This window comes from Anoplophora glabripennis, unplaced genomic scaffold (genome assembly GCF_000390285.2).
Source record: "Anoplophora glabripennis isolate ALB-LARVAE unplaced genomic scaffold, Agla_2.0 scaffold105, whole genome shotgun sequence".
Classification (NCBI taxonomy): Eukaryota; Metazoa; Arthropoda; class Insecta; order Coleoptera; family Cerambycidae; genus Anoplophora; species Anoplophora glabripennis.
In genome coordinates, this window is record NW_019416276.1 from 691,242 (window position 1) to 703,795 (window position 12,554).

General features: G+C 32.5%; 1 protein-coding gene across 1 annotated transcript in view; it reads right to left on the minus strand.

Annotated features, from left to right (window-relative positions):
* LOC108903184 overlaps positions 1-12,554 on the minus strand; it is a 98,038-nt gene that overhangs the window by 53,649 nt on the left and 31,835 nt on the right. The window contains exon 2 of the mRNA XM_018705274.1: positions 1,090-1,161. Coding sequence (XP_018560790.1) covers positions 1,090-1,161 — 72 coding nt within the window. The remainder of the gene's footprint in view (positions 1-1,089; positions 1,162-12,554) is intronic.

The following is a 12,554-nucleotide window of genomic DNA, read 5'->3' on the forward strand; positions in this document are numbered from 1 at the left end:
TACTGTTGGTAGCTAAATGTCTTCAGCTTATTCAATGGTAATATCCCCTTTCAATTTAATATTTTGTTAATGTACTTATGCCGGCTTTATGTGATAAAATAAAATGCAACTACATTTTTCTCGAAAATGGTACATGCTACCGAATTTCGACAAGTAGTATCCTTTAGAGTTTACAGAACGGTTTAGAAATTAAATACATTTTGTCTTTGACTTATTTTTTTTCTATTGCACCCCTTCAATTACCTGTATCGGCGACACTGCTTTTCAGAAAGAAACCGTTTGCACATTATTCTTAACGCACAGTTGATGTTTACTCGTGTACAAATTTTGACATTTTTATCTTTAGTCGATTTAAAGAGAATTATGGAAAACCATTTGGAAAGTACACAACACACTGTATTTCAAAAACAGGGCGTCTAAGAAAAAAAACTTTACACGAACTACCCCTACTATTTTCCCATGAGGAACTTGCACACAAGTTTTTTTGAAACATGAACGGGGCACCCTGTATAAAAAGAAGCGTAGGTGATTTCTCTTTTTTTTAATTACTTTCGAGTTACTTTTTTGATATTATCATTCTACATACTCTTCCTCGCCATAAAGTGCCATAAAATGTCTACTAATAATTTTTTTCATGTTCATATTTTGTAAGGAACTTAAGATTTTTTTTGTTAAAAACCTGAACTCACGTTTATCATACTTGAAAAAACGCAATTATTTGTAGCTAGTAATAGACTACCCTTCAATTTCTGCTTCATAATTGAATAAAGAAAGAGTTCCCTTTAAGTTCCTACGTAATTGAAATTCACAAATTATCCCAATCTTTCCGGGGCGACTGGACGACCTCGGACCGAGAGATAAATTAAGGAGCGAGACAATAAATTATATTGAAAAAGGTTTAATTTCAGATTGGTCCGTGGGCCACCTATTCGGCAATGTTATAAAGGGGATGTTTTATCACTTTATATATCCCTCCTGATTGCTTTTCCAATTTTTCTCCGGCTGCAAACCAGGACGTTTGTTAAAGTGACAGTGAGTAAAAACGTTTGATGTCGCCCTATCTTTTACTTTTATTTGCTCTATTCTTACCTTACACAGATCTGCAGGAAGAGCGTCGCTACCCACGTTACTTCTGCTATTAAAACGAAGCCGGCGCCCCCTCTGAAACAAAAAGGTTATATTTCAGAAAAAGGATAATAAAGATGACTGATGCAGCGGATGCCGACAAAAAGGGAATATTTCGCTCGTTTGTCTGCGTTACACCAGAACGTTGGGAGAATTTAGTCTGCGACGTAAAGGACTGATGATTCAGCCGAAAATGTGCGTGTATGTGTAAGTTATTACCAGAGAGCGGACAATTTGTGTCTTTAACCTTGAACATAGATATGTCATTCATAAACCTAGATACATTATCCATGACGCAGTGGCGTATCGGGTATGCATCGGAAATTTACGTGATAATTCACGAAAATTCCACGGTACATACATTTTTAGGCGTTATAAAATATTTAGAAAATCAGAAATTGTATACTACATATTTATTAAATAAAGTTCGGTTAAAAATAGTGTCGTTCTTTTAATTGGAAGTTAGGAGTCAATGTAACGAATAGCCTCAGGCGACGCACATGATAGAATAGTCCAACTCACGCTCCATTCATAACAGGGCTGCAGTTTGAATTCTGACCAATAGGAATTCGATAAACGCAACCGATGTCGACGGATAGACTAGAGATGGGCGCGAGTGTCATTTCATTTCTTTAGAACTAAATTAACTTAATTATTTTCTCGTTATTTAACCTGTTCACATGATTTATGGATTTTAAATAAAGGGTACAAATCTTCGCGAGGATAATACGATATATTTGCTATACATAATAATTATATTTTGCATAGTTTATACACATTACATTTTTGAACGCGTACACATCTCTATCAAAATTTGACCTATTCTTCGGGTTAAAGACACACATTGTCCGCTCTCTAGTTATTACACGAAATTATTTAATTTGACTGCTTTAGTTTTGAGATAAATTAACGTATTATCTAACAATTATTGCCAGAAAAATGTAGATAAGTAATTAACTAGAGATCGGAAATGTTAGGGCGGCTGCAAAGTGGTACGGAGTTGGCTGTAGGCCGGATTTTCTTTTATGTAATTTTATTCAAACAATATATATAAAAATTGGGACGTTTATCTGAATCTGACTTATTTTTCGTGGAATTATTATTTATATACAGGGTGTTAATGATAAGTTTTGCCAAACTTTATAGACGTGTTCTACCGACGAAAATAATCAACTTGTGCCCTATAAAAATTTTAGATAGGACGCTTCCCTACGGAGATACAAGGTGGTTTCATATATTTATATGACTTTTCCTGTTACTTCACTAGCAAAAAATATTTAGTGAAAATTACACCTGTCATTTTAAGCCAATTACATGGCAACCTTCAAATTTTTCGAAAATTTTTTTCCTTCTAGACAAACAAAATTAATAAGTGGAATTTTTTTTTGACAGCTATCATATGGTTAAAAAATCAGTCCCTATCCAGAATTTTGCTTTGTAATGTTTTTATTTATTTTAAAATAATAAATAGATACAGATAATTATTTACCAAATATTTGTTCCGAGATTTCTTCTATTAACGCTAAATGTTTTTGAAATTCTGGCTGGAACCCTTCTCTTCGCAACGGAGAGTAACGAGGGGCATAATTATTACCTTTATTTTTCATTTCCATCAGATCTGTGTTTCATAAAATATATGTAATAATTTGCTGAAATTTTGTTCTGCTGAGCCCTGGTTTTACGTAAAAAAGATGGGATATCTTCCTCCAAAATCTTTTGAATAGCTGCGAAAAGGTTTTCTTGATGCGGACTGATTCCAGTTTTTTTCAGTAAATATGGCAAATATTTTAAATTTTTATGAGACATAAAAATGTCCCCTATTTTGGTGCAAGAATTACATATACTATAAGGTTTTAAATTAGTTTTTTGGTTGTTCACTGATATGATTTAATTCTAAACAATTAGAAGTTAGAAAAAATTACTGTCAACGTGACCTATAGCGAAGACGATTTTGACATCACAAGCCTAAGCCTACTTGATTGCATCAGTTATGATTTTTTAAGAATCATTGATATATTGCCATAGACATCGGTTTTCCACAAAAACTTACTTTCCTTCTATTTTAGTAATACTGAGTGAATTATACTGCAAACATAAATATCTGAATTAAAAAATTAAAATGCCTTTTTTATTACTAAAGTGAATGTAATGTGCTGTTTTTTATGTTTAATAAGGATCATTAATAAACTGTCATAGACATCGCATTTCTACAAAAACTTACTTTCTTCTATTTTAGTAATACTAAGTGAATTGTACTGCAAAGATAAATATTTGAATTTAAAAATTAAAAGCCTTTTTTATTACTAAAGTGCAAGGAATGTGTTTTTTTATGTTTTAATAAGAATCATTGATAAACTGCCATAGACATCAGTTTTCTACAAAAACTTACTTTCCTCCTATTTTAGTAATACTAAGTGAATTGTGTTGCAAAGATAAATATTTAAATTCAAAAATTAAATGCCTATTTTGTTACTAAAGTGAAAGGAATGTATTTTTTTTATGTTTTAATAAGAATCTTTGATAAACTGCCATAGGCATCGCTTTTCTACAAAAACTTACTTTCCTTCTATTTTAGTAATACTAAGTGAATTGTATTGCAAAGATAAATATTTAAATTCAAAAATTAAATGCCTATTTTGTTACTAAAGTGAAAGGAATGTATTTTTTTATGTTTTAATAAGAATCTCTGATAAACTGCCATAGACATCAGTTTTCTACAAAAACTTACTTTCCTTCTATTTTAGTAATACCAAGTGAATTGTGTTGCAAAGATAAATATTTAAATTCAAAAATTAAATGCCTATTTTGTAACTAAAGTGAAAGGAATGTATTCTTTATGTTTTAATAAGAATCTTTGATAAACTGCCATAGACATCACTTTTCTACAAAAACTTACTTTCCATCTATTTTAGTAATACTAAGTGAATTGTATTGCAAAGATAAATATTTAAATTCAAAAATTAAATGTCTCATTTATTAGTAAAGTGAAAGGAACGTGTTGTTTTTATGTTTTCGTAATTTTCATTTCCAAAACGAGCCATTTTTGAATTTAAAAAAACGCGTGAAATGCGATCAAATTATGTGTCGTTTAAGAAGAAAAAAATATGTCATGCACCACAAAACAATGTCTACCTGTCAAGCCAACTTTATTTTGGCGAAATAAGTTTCAAAATGAAACATGTCAAATTTTTAAAATAAATTTTGGTTGTAAAATTTTCTTACCGAATCCCCCACGTCCTTGTCCGGAAATTTTTCTTCAATCACGCATTTTTCCAGAAAATTTAAAAAAAAAATGCGTTCATTCGGAAAAATTTCCGGATATAATTCAAGCACTAGGGAAATTATAAGTGATAAAATTTAAGGAATGACATTTTTTTAGTAGGGACTATTTTTTCGTGGATAACTTATTGCAAAGTACACTCCAATGGCGTAGATGTTGGAGGAGTAAGGGACCTTTTTTGAAAAAAAAAAAAAAATCGGACGCCACTGGTTTTTTAAATAATATAAATGTTTTTAAAATGTACGATCAATTTGTGGCAATAAAGTATTCTTGTAAAGTATTCGTAAAATTTACTGGTCTTTAGATAATTGGGAAATCAAATAAGAAGATACTTGAGTACCTACGTTGCTATTTATCATTTTCTATTGATTGCTAAATGTGTAACATTAAATTCAATGCCTAATATTTCTGAGAGATTTCNAGAGGGTGCCAATCCTCCGTACAAGCATAGCTAATCTACGGTCTACCGGCCGCGGGAATCGAACCCGGGCAGAAATTTTGCACACGATTAAAGGACTGACGCCTTAAACCGTGCGGCTATCGACCGACCATTGTCTCATTTATTACTAAAGTGAAAGGACCGTGTTGTTTTTATGTTTTCGTAATTTTCATTTCCAAAATGAGCCATTTTTGAATTTAAAAAAACGCGTGAAACGCGATTAAATTATGTGTCGTTTAAGAAGATAAAAATATGTCATACTCACAAAACAATGTCTACCTGTCAACTTTATTTTGGCGAAATAAGTTTTAAAATGAAACATGTCAAATTTTTAAAATAAATTTTGGGTGTAACATTTTCTTACCGAATTCCCCACGTCCTTGAATTAATGTCCGGAAATTTTTCTTCAATCAGGCATTTTTTCAGAAAATTTAAAAAAAATGCGTTCGTTCGGAAAAATTTCCGGAAATAATTCAAGCACTAGTGATAAAATTTAAGGAATGATATTTTTTAGTAGGGACTATTTTTTTGTGGATAACTTATTGCAAAATACACTCCAATGGAGTAGATATTGGGGGAGTAAGGGACCTTTTTTGAAAAAAAAAAAAATCGGACGCCACTGGTTTTTTCAATAATTTTAAATGTTTTTAAAATGTACAATCAATTTGTGGCAATAAAGTATACTTGTAAAGTATTCGTAAAATTTACTGGTCTTTAGATAATTGGGAAATCAAATAAGATACTTAAGTTGCTATTTATCATTTTCTATTGATCGCTAAATGTATAACAATAAATTCAATGCCTAATATTTCTGAGAGATTTCAAAACACTATACAACGCCACTGTTTTGTGTGTTGCAAAAAGTTTGTTATTTTTCATACAGCTAGAAACAGATTTTAATAAAAAAAAAAAATATGGTATTCAATTCATTTCAACTGTAAAATACCAGTAAGTGGCAAGTTGTTGCTAGGAAATAGTCATAATTTTGAAACATTTTTGTCGCGTTTATCTGCTAGTTATGGTCCGTTATACAAATATTGAATTAGCAGATATATATTTTACATACGATAGAGCGAATGGCAATGCTAGACAAGCTGAACGACTTTATAGACAGACTTTTCCAAATCGACGTTGTCCAACAAGGAATACTTTTTCAAGCGTTCACCGTCGAGGTGCATGTTTGTCGCTACCAAAACGTCGAGCAAGAGAAAGACCTGTTCGCACAGTTCATTCGGAAGACAAAATTTTGGAATCTCTAGATGAAGACTCATCTACCAGTACCAGACAGATATCAACAGATTTGGTTGTATCACGTGTAACAATCCTGAATGTCTTATGTGAGCAGCAATTACGCTCGTATCATGTCCAGCGAGTTCATGCATTAAATGAAAATGACTATCAACCGAGGATTGAATTTTGTCAGTGGTTTTTACAACAATGCGAACCTGGACCACTACTTCCCCAATAATTACGCCACTAGAGTGTATTTTGGAATAAGTTATCCACGAAAAAATAGTCCCTACTAAAAAAATGTCACCTCCCAAATTTTATCACTCAATCTTTTATACCAGTGAAATTACAGGAAAAATAATATAAATATTTGAAACTTTTAACACCCTGTATCTCCGTAGGGAAGCGTCCTATCAAAAATTTGTATAGCGCAAAACTTGATTATTTTCATCGGTAGAATACGGCATTAAAGTTTGGCACAACTTATCATTAACACCCTGTATAATTAAATTAGTTGTGGTTCTATAATAAATAATTTTATTAGCAAATAACAATACATCTAGACAACAGAATTTTTTACAAAAAAAGAGACTCTCTTTGAATTTAATTTAAAAAGGAAAAAAGAATTGTGTACTTGGCAACAGAAAATTGAATAAGAAACCTCACTTTTCTCCATAATTTCACATTGTTATTGTAAAAAGAAAATATACCCCCTACATTTACAACTTCGCATTATTCCAGAAAAATAGAAGATACAGACATTCCCTACTCTTATGGTGAACAGTAGAACTGAATCAAAATTCATTGTCAAAAATAAATGCTAATTCTGTTTGTTCCTTTCTGTTTATGTTTACTTGACAAGATGATTTGTAGGAACTTATTCTGTATTTTATACGTTGCTTTGTTTGTCTAATGTAAATCCCTAAACAATTAATACATTGAATTACTTAAACTACATGACAGATATGGTTTTACTAATCTGCTTATTTCCTTACCCTATTTCGAGTAATATGTTATATTTTTTTACAAGGTATTTTTTTCGCGTAAACAGAAGTAACCTAAAATCATTCTTATCTGTTATCTGCATCTACTAGCCATCAGTAAATAAAAACTCCATCAAAACGTACGTCTCTGGCACCTCGCAACTTTCTACTTTAACCGGGCTCTCCTGGTCCGAACTTGCTCGGGATTTACATGAAAATTCCGTAAATGGTACGTGCGCCTGCATCCAAGTGGGGCGGAATAAGTTTTTTATTTATGCAGGTCCTCATAGTGACACTGTTCCCATAATCAAGTTGGTCTCCAGAAATGCCGTAGCTGCATCGCATTTAAGTTGCACTTATTCTAAACTGGTTTAATGAAACTTGAGAACGTGTCGCAAATGGCGAGGGTTTATCGTGCGGTTTACATGCCTCTGTACAGGGTGTCCCAAACGAGACTGCCCGAAATTTTATTATTATGCTAGTTGAATTTAATAATTGTGAAGATATTTTAGTTAATTTCATTACATTATATCTATTTTTTTACAACATCCATTTTCAGTTTGAATTTAACTAATATTTCCTATAATACTATCCTAATTTTACTCCAATTTCTTGTGTTAAAACCAGATATCAAAAGCAAACACACTTTCGATTGTTCAAAGCATCATTTACGCTAATGCATAAATATTAGGGAACAAACTATAAAAGTCCATTCCGCTCTATTACTTGGGTTCTAAACACAAGTTCTGAAACCCTACATTTTATTTAGATTTTGAAATTATTGTGAATGCAGTTCAAATTATATAATTCCTACCAATTCTTAATTGTAACTCATATAAAAAATGTGCTTTTCTTTCATAGCTCAAAAATTAAGCGTTTTCTAAAGGTCTAAAGTATCGAAAATGATTTCAATAAATGCTCGAAATGCTGTCCATTTACTTCAATGCATGCCCGACATCGTTTGACCAAGGAATTGTAAACCCTTCGTAAATCAACGGTTGCTTGAATTTGCTCGGCGGCTGCATTCATTTTTTGAAGTGACTTATATGACCCCAGTAAAAAAATCAAGTGGATTGAGGTCAGGGAACCTGAGAGGCCACATAATAGGTCCATTTTTCCCAATCCAGCGTTCTGGAAAATGTAAATCGAGCCACGCAGATACCTGTCTTCCGTTATGAGTAGGTGCTCCATCTTGTTGGTAGCCCATTTGATTTCGCAAAGCTAAGGGAACGTCATCTAGTAAGCCATCAACAATATTTTCTAAAAAATCCGTGTATTTCTCTGAATTCAAACGGTCTACAGTAATTTAAGGAGGCAGAATGACTCCGTTGAAGATTCCTCCCCATACATTTATGGAGAATTTTCTTTGAAAAGCGGAGGGTCATATCACATGCGGATTTTCAATGGATCAAACATACAATTTTTTTGAATTATTTATAGCATTTCCCGTATAGCTCCACAATATCTTTTGATGGTAATTTTCGTCATTATCGATATTTTCTAACAACCACCTGCAAAATTGTATCCTCTTTTCGGAATCACCAACATTTGTATTTTATGCAGGTGGTATGGGTGCAGTTCTTCTCGGTTTACAATTCTCCAGACGCTGCTTCGTGGAATACCTACTTGCGTTGATATTCTTCGGACACTGGTAGAAGGATCATCAACAACAGCAGCTATTACATTTTCTTCTAAAATGCTTGCATCTTAACTCTTCCGGTCTCACGGACTCTTTGGAAAACATCAGACAACATATTAGGTACAAGTTATACAATTAATTTGGCCCTAGATGTCTTATGAAGCAGAAAGGTGGAATTATTTTACTTCTACTAAATACATGTGCAGATCAAGAAGAATGTCCGCAGGAGGAATGACAAAGACAAGAGATCTAATAGTAAGACAGGTTTCAACTCTTTTGGCATGTAGACAGTGAGGGATCCATCTTATTGGCGTAAGTCTGTATATTGAAAATTTGATTGCAATATGATGCATCAAAATCATCATTTGTCAATCACAAATACAGAACAGCATATTTTACTTTACATTAACTGTTAGGGTTTGTTAAACAGTAGTGTTGAAACGGTAGCAGGTTAGTGCAATCTCAATTCGTTTGCGAGTCTCTAGCTCTAGCTCCAAGCACTGACAGTGTTGCAAAACGTATCATCCAGGACGTGAAAACTTATAAATTTCCAATAACCGAGGTCGTAAATTGTAAATTTTGCCCCAAGCCATGCACATATATCTCCCTATATGATTTTAAGACCTGCAATATAAAACGGTTTCTATTTTTAAATATAAATTTAGAGGAGGCTAACCTTCGATTTACTCGATATAGTTTATATATGATGGATGGGGGACGTAATAAACTGATTTTACGATATCGTAAATCTTCCGAAAGTTGTAAAATTAAGAGGATTGCTTCGGGTCCGTGTTCATTTGTTTTCAGTCATGAGCGATTTTAATACAAAAGTTTACGGTGGGGATAAAAATCGAATAGGTATTAGATCCGGTAGCTTTTTTTTTCAAACGTTATTTCGCTTATTTATATCGCGGACATTAAATGTCAACAATTTTATTGCAGGTCAGTGTTTGCAATAAAATTTATGTTGGTAGGTGTAAAAATAGGGCAGCTTTTAAAGCCAACGATAGATTATAATTGGGTTTTTTAAGCTTCGTTGTCATATAATGGTAGAATATGGTATAATTTTGTAATAGCAATTTTATATACAAAATAAAATAAATATGACTATTTGAAAGTGAGGAAAATTAGACACTGTAACTATACAGGGTGTTTCATTAATATTGCGAAAAAACCTTGCCAAAAAGTTAAAAAAAGCTTATTTCCTCCTTAAAGGTTTTCGAATATCAATCATGTCACTGTAAAAGTGTCAAACTCAAAAGTAACTTAAGAAATTTCATTTAATTTGGATGTGCTTCATATGCAACTAGGTTACATGTTTACAAACAAAGCAATAGAACCGGAAAAACATTACTATCAAGATTACTGGCCAAATTGTGTACAACATAGCATAATACATCATTTTTTAAATAATTTCCAACACCGACCAAATCCGGACGAAGCCATTTAGGTCATAGGTTTGTGGGAAATTACAAAGAGACAGGAAGATATATTGGACAGACTGGTGGTGTCACAATGCTTGGTTAATTGACTGTCTTGCTAGAATAACGCCATGAATTCTAAAAGGTATATCATGCTGATTTATTCCAATTTCATGCGGTTTTTTGAAAGTACAATTGCAGAGGAGATTTTTGTAATATTTTAATAAAGTTGTTTTTTATTTTATGCCATAACAAACTGAAATAAATAAAAATCTGTTACTATTCCAAACTATATGAAAGAGGGCTTAAATTATTGTGCATTTTCACCCACCCAAATAACAATTGAAATGTGTACCTGTCTACCTGTTGTGAAAATACCACATTTCAATAACATACACGTTCATTGTTCTTTGCGATACTGTTTTATCATGAATGGGATTATTTTGAAATCACGGATTATGTCGATACGAACAACTATATTATTTGTAATTTCGCTAGTGGCGGAATGGTTACTTATTGTGTCTCTAATAATAAAAAGGAAGCTCTGGTAAAAAGAATATTCCATAAGCATATCATTTCTTTTTCAGCTAAATTACTTAGGAATTATTTGTCACTTACGCATCGTTGCCATGCTGTGCAAGTGATTTACTGGTACATTTATTTGCTGCTGGTGATTTTCGTACCGTTCTTTTAGTATACCATCCTGTATATCACAAAAAAGAAACAACATTTTTATAGTTTGTGTTTATATTATTGTTTGTAACAATTTGTTGCTAAAGCTCTGTTGCAGGCTTTCGAACTTATATCCCCATATATCGTCATGGTGGTTTTGTTTGTCAATTTTTCCCAATGTCTGAGATTTGTACATTTTTTTTAAATTTCAAACCTAATTTGTCATTGGCCCCACGTGAATCGTTATTTAATAGTTTTGTTGTTCATGGCGGTAAAAATTCGATCAACCTAAATAAAAGTTGGAAGAAAAAACAAATAGAACAGCTCCAGAAATATTATTTTCCATTACTTGGACTTATTTTCTCTATAGGAACTTATAACTTTATTTGCGACATCACTTTATTGCAATTTTCTCCTCTAGGCGACAAAGTTCTCTGCGGACTGCATATATATACACGTATATATCGATTTATTTGCTATTTCGTTCTGGTTTTGTTCGAACGAATGACGCTTTTTTCGCAGATAAAAGTTTTACGAAGTACGTTTATACTCCGCAAGTATTGAAAGGTGAGGGCCAGTCACGTTCTGTTCGTATATCGTACAGGATACAGGTTTACCAAGGAATATAAAATGGAAGCTTGTTTATTTTCTAAGGTTTACTTAAATTGGTTGTTTGATTACATCATAAGAAAAAAAATTGCAGCTACACCAAACAACTGCCTTTCTTAAATATTTATTTCCTTTTCTTTTTTTCTAATGATGCTATATACAGGGTGTCCCAAAATAAGATTAAAATTCATATAAAATATTGAGTTACAGGGTGTCGTTTAGAAAAAAAATAGTAACAACTTTCCGCAATAACTCAAAAACCCTTTCAGGAAATTAAATAATTTTTAGGTGAATAGTACATCTATTAAAGGTCATTAAAACTAGATGGTGCTTCTTTCGATCTGATGCCAGGGGCGGCCTAGGCCAACTTGTCCTTAAGGTTATGTGTTCATAACCTTTGCATATCCTAGTTTTATGTAATTTAATTACGTTTTCCTGAATCTGCAATCGATTCTAAACAAAATATGTGCTCTTGTTTCATAGCTTAAAAATGAACCTTTTTCGAGTAAATTGGGTCTAAAGTATCGACTGCATTAATTCGTAGAAAAATGCATGAAAAGATTTTATTTGTTGTTATCTAGTAGGTACCTGTCATTATAAAAAACAAAGTTGTTTACAAGCGTTCATGTTAAAATTAATTACGGTACTCGTTACGAGAAATTAGTTTACAAAACGAGATATTAAGTAGGTATTATGAAGTTTTCCAACAACGAATATGCCGATATGATATTTGTCTACAGTTTCTGTTATGGAATTTCATTGGTGGTCTCACGAGAGTATCTACGTAGATTTCCAAACAGAAGGCAACCTTCACAGCAAGTATTCCAACGAGCTTTCCAAAGAGTCCGTGAGACCGGAAGTGTTAAAATTGGAAATTCCAGAATACGAGGTAATTTGGAAGATGCAAACATTTTAGAAGAAAATGTAATAGCTGTTGTTGATGATCCTTCCATCAGTGTTCGAATAATATCAACGCAAGTAGGTATTCCACGAAGCAGCGTCTGGAGAATTGTAAACCGAGAAGAACTGCACCCATACCACCTTCATAAAGTACAAACGTTGGTGATTCCTAAAAAATGATACAATTTTGCAGGTGGTTGTTAGAAAATATCGATAATGACGAAAATTTACATCAAAAGATATTGTGGAGCGATGA